The sequence below is a fragment of the Apteryx mantelli genome, chromosome 9 (genome assembly GCF_036417845.1).
Source record: "Apteryx mantelli isolate bAptMan1 chromosome 9, bAptMan1.hap1, whole genome shotgun sequence".
In the NCBI taxonomy this organism is placed as follows: Eukaryota; Metazoa; Chordata; class Aves; order Apterygiformes; family Apterygidae; genus Apteryx; species Apteryx mantelli.
In genome coordinates this window covers 28,980,976-28,996,338 of record NC_089986.1, presented here as the reverse complement: position 1 = coordinate 28,996,338, position 15,363 = coordinate 28,980,976, and the positions used below count along the sequence as shown (strand labels likewise).

General features: G+C 39.3%; 1 protein-coding gene across 9 annotated transcripts in view; it reads right to left on the bottom strand.

The window, feature by feature from the left end:
* The window catches only part of ARMC8 (armadillo repeat containing 8), a 74,863-nt gene that overhangs the window by 56,081 nt on the left and 3,419 nt on the right, over nucleotides 1-15,363 (bottom strand). For 7 of the 9 annotated variants that reach the window (XM_067302037.1, XM_067302044.1, XM_067302038.1 and 4 more), the window contains exon 3: nucleotides 3,208-3,279. The exons of 1 other annotated variant lie outside the window; for it this stretch is intronic. In XM_067302037.1, the coding sequence (XP_067158138.1) occupies nucleotides 3,208-3,279 (72 nt within the window). Of the gene's footprint in view, nucleotides 1-3,207; nucleotides 3,280-11,631; nucleotides 11,711-15,363 lie in introns of those variants that run through there. One more of the 9 variants, XM_067302041.1, reaches the window with a different exon arrangement.

Genomic DNA, 15,363 nt, shown 5'->3' with positions numbered 1-15,363 from the left:
TCCAAACAAGTGCTTTCCACCATAACACTCTGGAGAGCAACAGTGAGCTGGAAATTAGAAGATCGTTTTTGGTATGTGAAGAGAATGGTTTAGTGTTTTTGTTATCACTTCTGGATGATTAGGTTTAAGATTTGACTTTAAAAATTCTGTCTTCTGTAAGGGAATGACTGAACTTAGTGAGGAACTAGCTCTGAAGTTTAATAGATTTTAAAATATTAAACTTTCAGTAATGATTAGACAAACAATCATTTGATTCAGATAACGCTTTTGACAAAAAAGTATAGGCCATAGCTTTAATATGTAGCTACAAGGTGCTGGAAGACAAAGCTACATTCATGACTCAAATGTAGCATTACCTTCTCTGCCCTCTGCCATCTAGCAGAAGAAAGAAGAGAAGAGGGGAAAATACGTCACAGACCTGGAAGGCCCAATTATTAATTGGATTCCAAATCACTGGATATCTTATCTTTCGGGGTATCAAAGTTTTACTGCCCACTTCCTAGAAATCAAAACAAAAAAATTGCACAGGATCTTCTGCAATACAGTGAAGAGGTCCAGAATTTGCAAAACTCAGTTATCAAAACAACCTATTTTCGAGATCATTTCTTTGATTGTTTTATCCAGTTCCATCTCTGTACGCCACAGAGTTTAGATTCTTTACTGGGGAATTCAGACAGCTTAAGAGTGAGATCTTCCACCTACGACAGTACCCTAACCTATTCATTAACTCAGTGGCCTTAAATGTAGCTGCTATCTAGTTTGTGGGCAAGGATATTAGGGAGGCGGTAACCTGCCACAGAGGAGAGAGGGAAGGACTGCTCAGCTTCCAAAGGAATGTCAAAGAACAGCAAGGGATTTGGATGGCCCTGTTAGCCCACTTAAGAGCAAATCTTCAGTTCCTCTATGCCTCAAGTTTTATTAAAGTGGCAATGAATATGGGGACACTATGATTATCAGCCTGGACTACACTAGAAGCTAACTTTTTTCCAGCCTCTTAACTCCACCAGAAAAGGGCTTTGATTACAGTTGATATAACGGGGGCCAGCAGACACTGCAGACTAAGTGCTACCAAGTGACTACTGCTTCACTGAAAGTCAAAAGTGGTATCGAGATGACTTACAAAAAAACAATCCACATTTGAAACTTGGGACTTAGACTTATTTTCTGTTAAGTAAGGAGAGAAAAGCAGCTGACAAAAAGATTTAATAGAGAATTACGATTCTGAAGAGGTGTCTGACATGTTGATAGGCACAAAAGCGGAGGTATTTGTTCTTGTAAAATTGTTAAGAGAAGGAGCACGCCGGTAATTGCCACCAACTTCCTCAGCCTCTGCTGGCATTTACACGGGGTAGAAGAAAAAAGAAAATTATAACAATTGAAGGACAGCACAAGAAATGAACAATTTTTTAGGCAAAGCTGACTTTTTGTTTTGTTTTTAAGTCAGCCTCCCACTGGAAGAACTTGAGCTTGTGGCATTAAAATATGCTTTGCCGAGCAGACTCAAAACAAAGGATGCTTGCGCACTCTTGTTCTTATGGGGGAAAGGTTTGACATTGCAAATTGGAATTACAAAGGTTCCTGTACTCCTAAGGTTTCAGGGGCCATTTCATGAATTAGAAGGTCTGTCAAAAAAGTCAAAGAATTCCCACCACCTTGCCAGAGAACAAGAGAAGTTTTCACACAGATTACAGATCAATTGTATTGAAGCCCATTTGCAGGAGTTCTGAGGAAGTTCTACAGCCTTCAGAAAAGCACCTACGGGCACATGATGCCACTTAAGGTTTAGCCAGTGAGAACTGTCTTTTCTTACAATATCCCAGTCAATTTACCTGCATCTGGTCTGAAAAGCATTGACATTAGGTTTCCTGTCATTTGGGGGTAATTTGTATTGAAGGCAAGCATGATCATTTACCTTTCAAGATTTTCCCCACGCACCGATTTCTTTGCAGTTATGGGTTAGCCATATAATTTACTCAGACAGCCAGAAGGTATTAACAGCGGGGGGGGAGGGGGGGGGAAGAAAGAAAAAAAAAGGATTCTCACAATGGGGCACAGAACAAGTAACAGCAGAAAGCAGGAAGAATGAATGAACCTGGAGTCCTACAAAATTTCAGAAAAAGTAGCATCAAGATTTGGAAGCTAGAGATCCTCTGGCACTTTCAAAAGGGGAATCACAAGGATCAATGGGAGTCACAAGAAACCCTCTGGGCCTGCTGCAGAAAAAAAAATCCTTAAATTTTGGATAAAATTCCGCAAATGCTCACTTCAATCTTTCAGTCTTAACTGAGGTCTTCTCTTTGTCCTGCTTGCATTTGGTCAGAACAGAAGATAATCCATCAGATTTTGGAGGGTTCCCCCTGTCCCCAGCTAATCCCTAGAGCATTTAGGAGATTAGCCTTGACAGAGAGCTCAGTGTGCCAGCGAAAAGAAGATATAGCCTGCAAACAAAATGCATTTCTTGACAAGCAGGCAGAAGTCGCTCTCAGGCAGGACAATTTGGGACCAAGCTGCCATTTAAGCAAAAGGATCAGAGGGGGGTCCCATACTGCTAACGCAAGTAATGCTCAATGTTTTCCCTTCTCCCTTGCTGCAAACTGCGGCTGAAAAAACTGGAGAAGAGGGGTGAAATGAAAGCTTTAGTGAGCAATCCAGTAGCTATAGTTACCTGTTAAATTTGTACTAGTGGAACCAGGATCCAGGAAATATTAACATCATTTGAAGCAGTAATTCAGCAATAAAGTATGATCAATGATTTTTATCTTCTGAAGCAGGTGGAGAAGAGAAGCAAATTATCTCAGATGTTTATTAATATTTTCAAATTAAACTTTTAACATAACCTTACACATTTGCACTTGTGAACTCACCAGGCAATTTGCTGGAGAACAGGATTAAGATACAACCACTTTCATCCATCATTAATATTGGCAATGTTGGAAAATAGATTTCATTCCTGGGCTCATAAAGTTTAATAAAAATCATCAAGACTACTTTAGAGAATTCCATGAAACTCCAAATTAAAAGCATTACTCAACAGCCTGTTCTGTAATACATGAATTTAACAGATATTTCAAGTCTCTCAGTTACATTAAAGAAAGTATGCAGTAAACTACAATCGTCAAAGATAAAACAGAAAAGTGCCTGTGATCTACGGATCATTATTCCAGACCTGTTGTGAATCAGTGAAAAGGAGAGTAGCAAAGGACATACCTTGGAACTGCTCCCAAAACAATCAAGTTGGCTTTTTGTTTGTTGTTTCCAATTACAGCATTTTTCATATCTCTGTAAATCCAGAAAGAAAAACAAACCCTGGTAAATTATGCTGAGGTACGGAGGGCTTAATCTATAGAATTTACTATTTCCATGAAGGCTTATCAAGTAGACTTTCACATCTCCATGCTGCACCTACAGGACTGAATGTTGCTTCAGGGCACGGTTTCCACAGCCCATGGTTAAATATCCCACAACTTCTGGGATGCCATTACGCCCCAGCTTATTCAAGTAAGCAAAACCCCAAGCTCTCTCACATGCATGCTAGACATGAAGAAGTCTCACTATTGAGGAAGACCAGACAGACTGGTTCATTATGCCCATATGTTCACTAGACTTCTAAAAGGGAAAAAAAAAATCGATTGATTTGGGAATCAAATGCTGATAATATAAAGTATTAACTGAATACTCTAGTGGGCGCAGGAAAAGACATGTTAAGGAATAAAGAAGAAAGAACAAGGAGCTTCCCCCAGTCTCCGGAGACCAGGTGTTCATTCTCTTCTTCACCACAGGCTTCCTTTGTGATTTCAGGCAGGACACCAAAGCATCTGCATCTCAAATACCCAGGAATAAAGTGGGAACAAAGGCATTTTCCTATCTCAGAGTTACTGTAAGGGTAAATACATTAAAGGCATTCATACTCTGGTAACTGAACGAGGGGAGCATTTTGGAAAGAGAGCAATGGCTCTGCATACCACCAAGCCCTATTGAAATGCATGGTTTGCAATCTTATTGTTCATAAAATTGCTGCTGTATGCTAAAAAGCGCCACCTTGTTTTTCGTAATTTTTTTTTTTATTCCGATCATATTGAACACATATGAATAACCAGTAAATCTGAAAGAAAACCAACTTGACCAGTTTCAGAAAGTCAAGACAACATACTTTTAGAAAATGCTCCAAGTTGTAAGAACTTTCATAAATCCAAGGAACAAAACCAGTCTGAATTCAGATCATTTTTTACCAAACAAAAATACATGACCCTGATGAATTTATTAATTTCACAACTATCAACAGTATGATTGTTGGCTGTGTCCCTAATTTCTTCAAATCATTTGGGAACTGTAGTGATTGCTTTAGTTGGTGTATTTTCCAATAACCATATGCAACTTGCCATTACATCTCTTTCACCTGCTGTCTGCTTTTTCAAAGGTTCCCTTCATACCTAAAGTTAATTCTTAAAAAGGTACAAACGTGGAAGCAAGATAAAAAACATGCCTTTTTCTAAACTAAAGAATGCTTTGAAAGCTCAAACTTGGGTTAAGATTCAGCTGCCTAAACATAAGCTTAGGAGCACTTCAGTTGCCCTAAAGTATCCAAGGGATTTGCGGAGAGCTAACAAATATGATACAGGATCTATGGGGGATCTACATTTTTTTGGAGCAGCTGCTGGAGATCAGAGGCAGTACCATAGGGAATTCAAAACACTACTAAATACTTATTTTAGGCAACTGAATCCCACCCTAAATATTTAATTCTAATGAAAGACTGGTCGCAACATAAAGACAAGCATCTAAAGCACAGCTCCAGATGCACCACTTTGCCCATGTGCAATACAAAATTTCCACTAAACTTGAGTTACAACATAATCCAGTTAACTCCTCTAATTAAGAACGCTGGTTTCTATTCTTCTCTACAAAGTAATTCAAGCAAATCATGATTGACGTTCACGCATCCTTGCTCCTTCGTTTACCTCTCTCCCATTGAAACAGAGAAGAAAAAGTTAGAACCTCAGCTACCAGCTCCGCTTACAAGTAAGGTTGCCTAACACTTTCCATAATAAGATTTTGGGTTATTTTTCATCAAACTATCTACTTGGTAGTGTTTTTTACAGCTATTTTTTTTAAAAACAGTTTGGAAACTGTCTAGAATTGATCACCAATTTTCAAGAGCATAAGTGAAATTAATTTTGAAGTAGCATTCCCACACACACCTCATTAAACAGCATTAGTACCGCTACACTCTGATGCAGAAATTCAAAGTTCTAACCCTCCTACCTTGGCCAACGCTGCGTCTTACTTTTCTTGTGAAAGCCCACCCGAGTTTAGTTAACTATGAGCAAAAAAGGGATTTAGTCTAGCAGTGCTGTTCTTTAAGATCCAGCTGCCCTGCATAAATGTAATACTTTGCAGTTCTTACGTGCTACTGAATGCACAAACTCCACTGTAACAAGCAGTTGACCCAAGTGTTTGACTCACTTTGCTCCAGCTATTAAGGAAATTTCTTAGCCAAGAAGGCATGCAGTTTCTGGACTGATGCAGACCAGAACCTTCATAAACCTCAATTAGTAAAAGATAATTGCCAGTTCTTAAGTATTTTTCCCTGTGACTCACTCTCCTGTTGCATGCAGTCACCTAGCCACAGGAGGGTATTCTAGGGATTTGAACCGAGTAGAGCCTGGCTGATTTCACAAGCTTGGGTACAGATCTTATAGCTCCAGCAAGGGAGCACCATTAAAAGGAGGTTGAACCCCAAACAGCAGTTATGTGCATCTCTTAAAACAAGCAGAGTCAGGAAGCCACTTGACTCGTCAAGCAAGCCATTACTTGATAGGAATCAGCCTACCTAGCTCAGCAGTTTTAACAGCTGGATATCAGTAGAAAACATGGGACCATCCTGTTAAGTCTTCCCTAATTTTGGTGAATTTATATTGTATAAACAGCACAAGACAGGAGTTAGAGGACAAAAAATAAGGTCAAAAGACTGGCTAAGCTGGAAATCCAAGAAAATTTAAGGAATGGACTTGAAGGTTTCATTTAACTCAAAAATTGTACACTAGTGGTTTCTACACTGAAGACTTGATACAAAAATATCCCAGAAGTTTTAGAAGGCTTGTAAAATACAAGAGTCAGTCCAAAACAAGGGCTGAAACAATACTCTGGATGTTTCAAAGGAAGGGAAACTGCACCAACAGATGAGCCAGGCTCAGGCACCGAACCGCTCAGGCTACTCCAGGGCTGGTAACAAGGCCACCTATCTCTGTTATCCTCAGCCTCCAGCTCTCAAAGTCATCAGAAAGGCTATGCCACGTCACATACCCATGAAGGCAAGAAGGCATCTGATGAGAGTTCAGCCTCGTACCTCTCGAGAGACAAGAGGCGGCACTTGCAAAGCACTCTGAAGAATTAATGAACCATTTATGGCCACGTTTTAATGCTCTGCTCAGATGATTTTATACATTTAAATGTCAGAAGAACCTTTTCTGCCACCTGAAGCAACTCTACACTAGAACGACTTGCTAACTTTATACCCTTTTAATATGTAAAAAGTACTGTCTATTAGAATTTGATTTAAAGACCCTTTTAGAAGTGGTAGAAGCACAGTGAAGTTCCATAATACTTGAGTTGAGCAGCTTAGTGAGGTCACGGTCCTGATCTGTAAGTGATTCAGATGGGGCTCCTCAATCCTATTTCATAAAATTCCTCAAAAAGATCATGCTGCGAGCCACGGTGGCTTGCAAGCTTGAGATATTTGAGAAATCCAACACAGATGCGTTCAAGCAGTTTAACTTGCAAGTCAATAAAATACCCTCAAATTGGTAAACTGACCTGAGATGGTCAGAGATAGGACACAGTAAGGATGTTTGTACACATTACAGGTCTTGATACCCCACAGGCTCCGTACCAGGGTTATCTCGTTGGATTCGCCACTAACAGACAAGAATCTATTCAATGAACAGGATGCAAGAGGATGTGGAAACCAAGAGCATCCCTGGAATTCTGTAATCCAAAATTGAATAGTAGCTGCGTTTTATTTGGTTTATTATGAAGCACTTGCCAAAACAGAAGAAGTCTAACGATTCCACATCACATTTTATGAAGATTTTCCTAATTAGCAAGCCTATGTCCGTAAGAAAAAAAGAAGTGCCATGTGCTGTCTTAGGCTACCAGGACCCTGGTGAATCATATACATGGGAAAAACAGAGGGCAACTCTCCTATGTGAAAACATCATTTCCCACAAGAAGTTTGTGCTTGACAGAATTCAGATCCAGGAAGACATGAGAGTTGCCCAAGGAGGAAAATCAGTAAGGATCACTATTTTGAACAAGAGGTATAAACATCACAAATTTTTAGTCCGAAACTGTAGTCCCTTTTACTTCTGTGCATCATACCCGCTGCTCTCATTTTCTATAGTGAAAGAGAGTCCTTGAAACAAGGAGGAAGGAAACAGCAGGCAAAACACAATTAGGAAGTGATGAGAACTTCGAAAGAACCAGTCCACGGTGATTCTAGGCCTGATCTCCAAAGACGACAGTGATTCCAGAAGAGGGAGATGCATGGGTCTAGTTTTTCAGTAATCAGTCCCCGGCTCTCAGCTAGGTTGCCAATCTTATTGCCATGCAATGGCACAGCACAAGCATCTTCAGAAGAAAAATCTGGATCTTACGCAACTACCTAGTGCATTCTAGTGCTACCTGTTTTCTCAGCCTCGTAAACCCAGCTTTCTATACAGCCAAAAGACAGGTCATGAAGCTTCCATACAGAGAGCGATCTTAAGATGTTTCTTTGTGTTTTCTTTTAGCAGACAAATAGCATCCCGTGTATTAAAACATGATAGGTTAGATTCAAATTAAATTCAAAGAAGTTTAATGAAATAACTTGAATCACTATTCTTAATTTTAATGCACCGATTCAAAATCTGATAACTGATATTTATGCCTACATTTGCAGTAATGCAATAAAATAATTTGTAACAAACACTCAAGCAGGATGTGTAGGCTGCCAACAATGAAAAATGGAGAAGGTATCCTAACTGAGCACTTGGAAATATGGTTTCCTGAAGTGCTAAGCCAGCTTTTTTCTATCTCTTATTGCTTTCTGAAGAAATAAGAAGAAAATAGTCTCATTAGTTCAACCCTGTGACCATTCAGTTTAAAGTTATGAAACTCGCTAGAAACCAGAAATGCATAAAGATTTCTTTTTTCCTTCCAAACTCTATACAGAAGGGAAAAAAAGTTATGAGCAGGTGAGGTTTACTAGCTCTAACAATCTTTTGGAACACAGTGATGCAGAAGCAATCAGTTCAATTATTTAGATATGAATAATGTTTTTTAAATGCAAGGCATGCTAGTTTTGTTAGAGTATTAACATCATACGGATGCTTAAGAGAAAACATTTTAGAAGTACACTTACAAACAAATGTAGATGGACAAAAGTTACAAGACCATCTAATCCGCCTTTTTTTTTCTTTTTACACAAAGTTAATGCGCTTTTATTCTGACTCTTTGCGTATATTTGTTTAAAAGCACCAGAAACAGCTCACTCTAAATAAGCAAGAAACAATATGAAATACAACAATTTGCAAGTAAAAGACAGCCTTTAAGTTTTCACGATTCCTAGCCAACAAAAATGAATATTGTGAAAAGTACAAGTACTGGGAAAACGAGCATTCTAGTCTGTCAATGTAAATTATTATTGTAGAAGCAATTTAAGTTGCCAAACCATGCCATAAGCAGAAGTTAAAGTTCAGCATCTTCACAAAGTTGATTCTAAGTTTGGGACTTTCCCACAAAAACACCAGAAGTGCCTAGAAGCAGGTGTGCAGATCTCTGTACTGGCATGAGCCAACCTCCCAGCTGAGGGACAGAAGACATCTAAAGCACTCCTAGCCAGCCCTGACACCTGCATCTCTTCTGCAAAGCAGGTCCTGAGAAAGCAGCATGGATACGTGAACTCCTTAGCGAGATCCTGTTTTTACCCACATTTTTAAATACTGTAAACCAAGCACAAATATAAGAAATTTCAGAAATCTGATAGGAGTTTTCCTAAGTCTTGTTCCAGCAGTGCATCACAGAAGATCGTGGAACAAGATAGAGTGACCTGGTGAGGAAGAAGCAGTAGGAATTATGCAGAAGAGGAGCAAACAGCCTGCATGGCATTTTCTGATCTTATGTCTCTTGAAAATAGAACAGGCAATACATTTAAGAGGCCGCTACACATAGAAGAATATCAAACATGAGATGAACAACCACATGAGGAAAAGTAGTCGCAGACACTTTAGGCCAGTTCTTTGACTTATTAAGCCATAGTCACAAAAGACTATGAGAGGCTTAGATACACAGAAAAAGCATCCAAAAAATGAATTGTCAGACTAGAACATTTACCTGTCAGAGGCCGATAAAAACATGAGCAAGAGAACAAGGTAAAGCATTCCTCTAGAAAGGTTTTTAAAACCCAAATGCAAATATCTGAGGTAGTGATAACTGATGCAAGGGCATAGCTAAAATAAAAACTGATTGTCACAACTTCAGGAGAGCTTTCAAGTTTCGGTACCGTATAAGCAAATGGCCCCTGGAATGGCTGGACTTGAGTCAGAAGCTGATTGCACAGCTAAGAATTTGGCAACTCTGCTTTCTGTAGCTTTGGTCTCCTCGTCCTTCTCTCCTATTCTCCCTCTCCTGTTTTAATGTGCAGATGAAAAACAAAGCACAACAGGAATTAACTGAAATTTTTACATATTAAAACATCTCCATCGTTATTCTGACAGTGTCTTACGTGGACACTAGTACAGCTTGAGTACATATTATCCAATATGGGAGTTGTTTTCTATCCCTTTAGCAGGCAACATTTGTACTAATATGATTACTAACGATGTTCTAATATGATTCACCAAGCGAATGAAATGTTAAAAATTTTTTTCCAACTCGGGCAAACCACAGAAATAATAAATCAGCTTATTTTTAAAAGTTAATCATCAGGTTTGGAAGAAAAGTTTCAAGACTTCTAATCATCCCATTCAAGAAATCAGTGGACATAGAGATAATTCTACAGATAAGAACAAAGTAACAGATAGAGATACTGTACTGTTACTCAACTTGAGTTTCGACACTTACAAACTGTTACAAAATTAAGATACAGTGTAAACTAAAAAAAAAAACCACCCAACATATCAACAAGCAGACCCCAAATCCATGGTTGTTCCCAATCTTACTTCTATCTCCCCACTGCATAAAATGAAAGTGCTGCAGAAAACAGCACATGCCTATGATTACAGCTATGCACCTCAGTCGAATTTAATGCGGATAACCCTAAAAGTTATCATTTAATCTAACCTTCTCCATATCACAATGCCACGGGAACTCCTTTCAAAGAGCTGTACCTTTAATTAGAAATATTCATACCTTATTCCTACCCTGAATCTGTCTTCAGTTTCCAGCACTGATCTTGGTACATTTGCATGCAACTGAACGAAGAGTCCTCTCATATCAAATCTTTATTTCCATACAGGTGTTTAAAGCAGTCAATTCACATACTAGCCTTCTATATTAGACTTGCATTAACAGCTTAAGCTCTCCAAGTCTTTGGTTGCAGTTTCTACTCTTACTCCTTTCAATTCTCTACGGTTTACTGACGAAACGGGGGTGCTGCTTTTCCCACCTGTCTCAAGCACGCTGTCTTTATCCTTTGCACAGGGTCTGGCAATTGTGCTACGAGTTAGATGCAATCAGTAGTCAGCAGAGAAATCGTCTACAGAACCTTAAGAATGAAGTTCCCCAAATTTCAGATGCCTGAACTCAGCAGCATATGGGAGTTTAGCTACTTATTAGGTAAACATTTGAAATTAAAAAAATAATAATAATGGTTAGAGCTCTGCATCATCAGCATTTCAGCATCGATCTCCACTACTTAAATACTAGCTCATAACAGGAATGAATTATTCAGAGAAGAGTATGGGGAAACTACTACAAAATCTGACTCTTCAGTGGAACTCTTAGAAACCAAGAAATTTATTATTTTATGAGGGAACAACCACAACAACAAATTACTTTTTTCACAGCTATTCTAAAGCACCCAGACTGTACAAAAAGAATAGACTCTGTCACCGTTTCCTGAATACAAGGAAAAACTTCTTCCCTGTGAGGGTGACAGAGCACTGGACCAGGCTGCCCAGAGAGGTTGTGGAGTCTCTTTTTCCGGAGATATTCAAAAGCCGCCTGGACGTGATCCTGTGCAACGTGCTCTAGGTGACCCTGCTTGAGCAGGGGGGTTGGACTAGATGATCTCCAGAGGTCCCTTCCAACCTCAACCATTCTGTGATTTACTAGAAAATACCAAGCCTAAGAGGTAACAGAACGGACCAAAAATATACAAAGTATAACAGCAACAATCCTCTAAAAAACTGTTCTCTTTGCGCAGGGCCCTTCTGGCGGAAGCTGAGACAAGGGAACATTCCAAGAACAAGGCACGGCTCCCGCAGCAAATTTAGGTCTGGTAGTGGCCATTACAAGACTGAACATGTGACTGTATATATTTTGGATGCATAACGTGAAAACAAGTGCTGTTCATTACTTAGAGTAGGTTGGTTTGACAGGACACGAAGAACAAGAGGCAGAAGCAGCCTCTGCGTAACTGTCTGAAGGGGGTACCTGTTGCTCCATTAGAACTGAGATGGGAATTTCTTCTCTTCCCACTCCATGAAGCTGCCTCTTATATTTCACGCAGCTTTCCCTGCAGGCATGTGTGGAACACTGCACTGATGCTCTCATTCCAATTGCCATAGCTGAGAAATACAAGATACTATTATACAATCATCTAAACATGCGCCTGGAACAGTTTTTCAAATCCAAGAATACACAAACGAAAAAAACTGCATGTAACAAATGCACACAGTTTGAGGTGTTCCCAACTAATTTCAAAGCAACCAACTACAAAAGAGATACAAGATAAATTCTGGGAAAGCAGTTTACTACTTGAGCACGAAAACATATTTTTTTCTGGTTTGTTACTACCCTTCTTGTATCTTCTATTTGAAGATGACAGAAACCAGCAAGCAGCACAGAACATCCTCAGTCAAATGCAAGTACAAATCCATTGCCCCTTTAAAGAACTTTTAACACATACATAACTTTACATTCAAAACCTACAAAAGGATATCCTGTGAAGGCCTAATTGCATCTTCGTTGTACCAAAATATCATTTGCATTTTAAGAAGTCTTCAAAACACTTGAGCATAACCACTGCAGAGCTGTCAATCTGAGCGTGCAGGGACCCTAAAACAGTAGCTGTCAGATGCAAAATGGTCACATGTTCTGACCTATATGCCAACTATTACACTTTTCATATCAACAACATTAATTCTCAAACACTCAAAACCATAGAAAGCACATATAAAACAAAATAAGTGTACTGTATAGATCTACACCAGTATTCCCACCACAGCAATTGGGCATGCTCAACGGGAAGAGGGAAAATGTAAACATATACTTTAAAATTGGTTCTTCAGTGACAAGTGGCATTTCTATAGCATGTGCCTTTCATTTTCCTGAAAAAGAAAATAGCCCACCCAGGTCTGGAAGATGCTGATCTGGTAACTCCAGCTGACTGGATTAAGCTGACCCAGAAAGGATAGAAGCAGCAGTAGCATGGGAATCCTCAGTGCAGCATGATGCTGACTAAGTGCAGGTCTTAAAAGATGACACCCTTTGACTGCTGAGGAACAGCATGATGAGAAGCAGTTGGGACCCTGAGTAAGCCAGAGTTGTCTGGAAGAATGCTCCTTTCCAAAACAGCCCTTGAGATGGAATTACATAGCTCTCTAAAATGATAGATCACCTCCTTGAAGGCACCAGGCTAACTGCAAGCATGACAAACGGTCTCTTAAAAAAGCCTGCGACAAGCAAGTAAATTGGCAGACAAAAATAGGTTTCAGTCTTGCATGTAAACAAAGTGGCCCTGAGCTTCAGAGTGTGAAAAGCAAATGACAGTCTAAAGATCACCACCTAGAATTATTTAAAAAAAAAACAAAACACACTGCTGTGCTGCAAAGCACAGGCTGTTGTTGCAGCAACAATCATGGGATGGATGAAGCTTTTACGACGCTGGAGAAATTTACAGTTACCTACGTTCTGTTCTTCTGCCTTTAACTGCAAAACATTTGCTGAGCGAGCACAGTATTTAATCCCCTACGACATTCGTTTGAGGCAATCTATGCACTAGCAACACTGAATATAGTCAATAGCCGCATACCTGACATTACTGCTGACCTTGCAGAACGCAGTCTTAAAAGTGTATTTTGAGACAATGTGAACTGTAGAACAGTATATGGAAGATGAAAGGTTTAGAAGCGCACCTAGGTAGACACAAAGCAAACTCGTAAGACTTCTCAAGCATAATGTACCGTTCAGGTTTACAGAAGGAAACTATGTCTATAGCAAGCTGGCTCAGCTGCAAGGACAATAAATAGAAAGATAAATACGCACACTTCCGTACAGATGTGGATATGCAGAAATGGCCTTATACATTTTAAATAGCTCTCAATGAGGTACAGTAAAAGCCAGCAGTCATCCTTTTAAGAATCTCAAAATTTCAAAATCTGAACCGAAATTAATGATTTACTGGTGGGCACAAACACTTACTTCTTCCCTGTGTACCTACTATTAAAGCTCAAATGAATATGATGACAGAAGCGATGTGAAAAGAAGTTCTGCAGGGAACTTGGCATTTTGAAATAGGATCAGTGGAGCTACATACAGCAATACCAGACAAAAGGGAAATAGTTTCTCAAGTTTTCCCATGAGGAGAAAAAGGAAAAAGCTCCTAAGCAGGTAAGACTTCATTATCTGGAGAAGGAAAAAGAGAAGGAAAGGAAAAATAAGAGATTTGATAAATCAGATCCTTTCAGCATAGGTAACACTAAGCCTTCTCAAGTTACAAGATGTCAACTGGATTGACATGATTTTCAAGTTCAAGAAATATTTAACTATATTTTACCTTTATAAAACCTAATTCAGAAGTTCACTTTCATTAAAATGTACAAGAGTGCAATAAAAGAAAAGCCCTAAACTCAAGTTATTCTTCCAAGTTTCCTTAATACCAGGTGAAGAACAGAACTCCTGCACCTGAAGACAATCTGCAGAAACAAACCCTCTCAAGACAGCCTATTTTCTGGTCCTCAGCATTCAAACAGTTCCATCAAAATAAAATCTAGGTCATCAGTGTTTTCAGCCAGGATGCAGGAAAAACAGCACATCTTATGAACCAAAGATTTTCAGCGAATTATGCAGAACACTTGGCAAAGCTTCTGACAGACATTTCTGATGGGACTTTAATCCCCTTCTCCACAGCTCACCCTAGTATCAGTTCATTCCAGGTTTAGTACCTTTTTCAGATACACTGAAGTCAAAGGAAGAAGGGCAAAGTAGTTCTTTTCTGCCCGAGGAGAATCTTGGACTGACAGAATTTGTTGCAGATGTTACACACTACTCTAAACAGAACTGTATCACATCCATCCACCCATATTTGGGAAATAACAAATCCATCACATGGGATTTGCTTAGTGTCACGAAAGATACATTCTCAGAATTAGGATCTTAATCAGAATGTCACCAATATGGCTTACCATCCAAATCTGTCCTGTAATTTCTTCCCCCTTTTCCCCTGTACTCTTCAGAGGCACTAATCCTGTCAGATCTTTGACTTTAAAAGGTCTAAGGGAAGGCATCTTCTGTGCAACTCCTTCAGCAGTTTCAAAGTAGCAGCATCTGTTATTTCGACAACTAGAATAACTCTGATCCCTTGTTAAAATACACCTCCTTCTTCAAACCTGTCCTTACACACAACCCCTTATAATCTCTCCAAACCTCAGAGCATTTGTTTGAGAAGAAATGGTTCCTCCACAAAGCTCAGCCTCAAAGCTATTGCTATGTGGTCTTCATGGTACCAAAATCCAAATGGTAGCAAGAACAGAATCCAAAAGAAGTGGATCCAAAGTGGATCCGTAAAGGACATATCCAAGTACCACAGGAAAAAGAGGATCTGAAAAAGCTGCATGATAAAATGACCATAAAAGGGAGCTACGAAAAATTCATGAGGCAAAGCAGCATAAAATCTCTTATAATGGAAGGCAGGAACCAAGCTGTCAAACAAAAAAGAAAGTTATTGTAAAATATACTGGCATTTTGTTGTCTTTAAATGGATAGTTTATGATCTCTAACTGCAGAGACATATTCCGCAGTTACATAGTTGCCCCTTATCCATGTATTTTGTTCTCAGATCACAGAAAAACCGAAAGGCAGCTCTAGAATCTATTGACATTCACGGACAAGGGGAAGAATTTCAGATGTCAGCTGAGACAAAGAGACTGCCTAAGATTTCTGTTT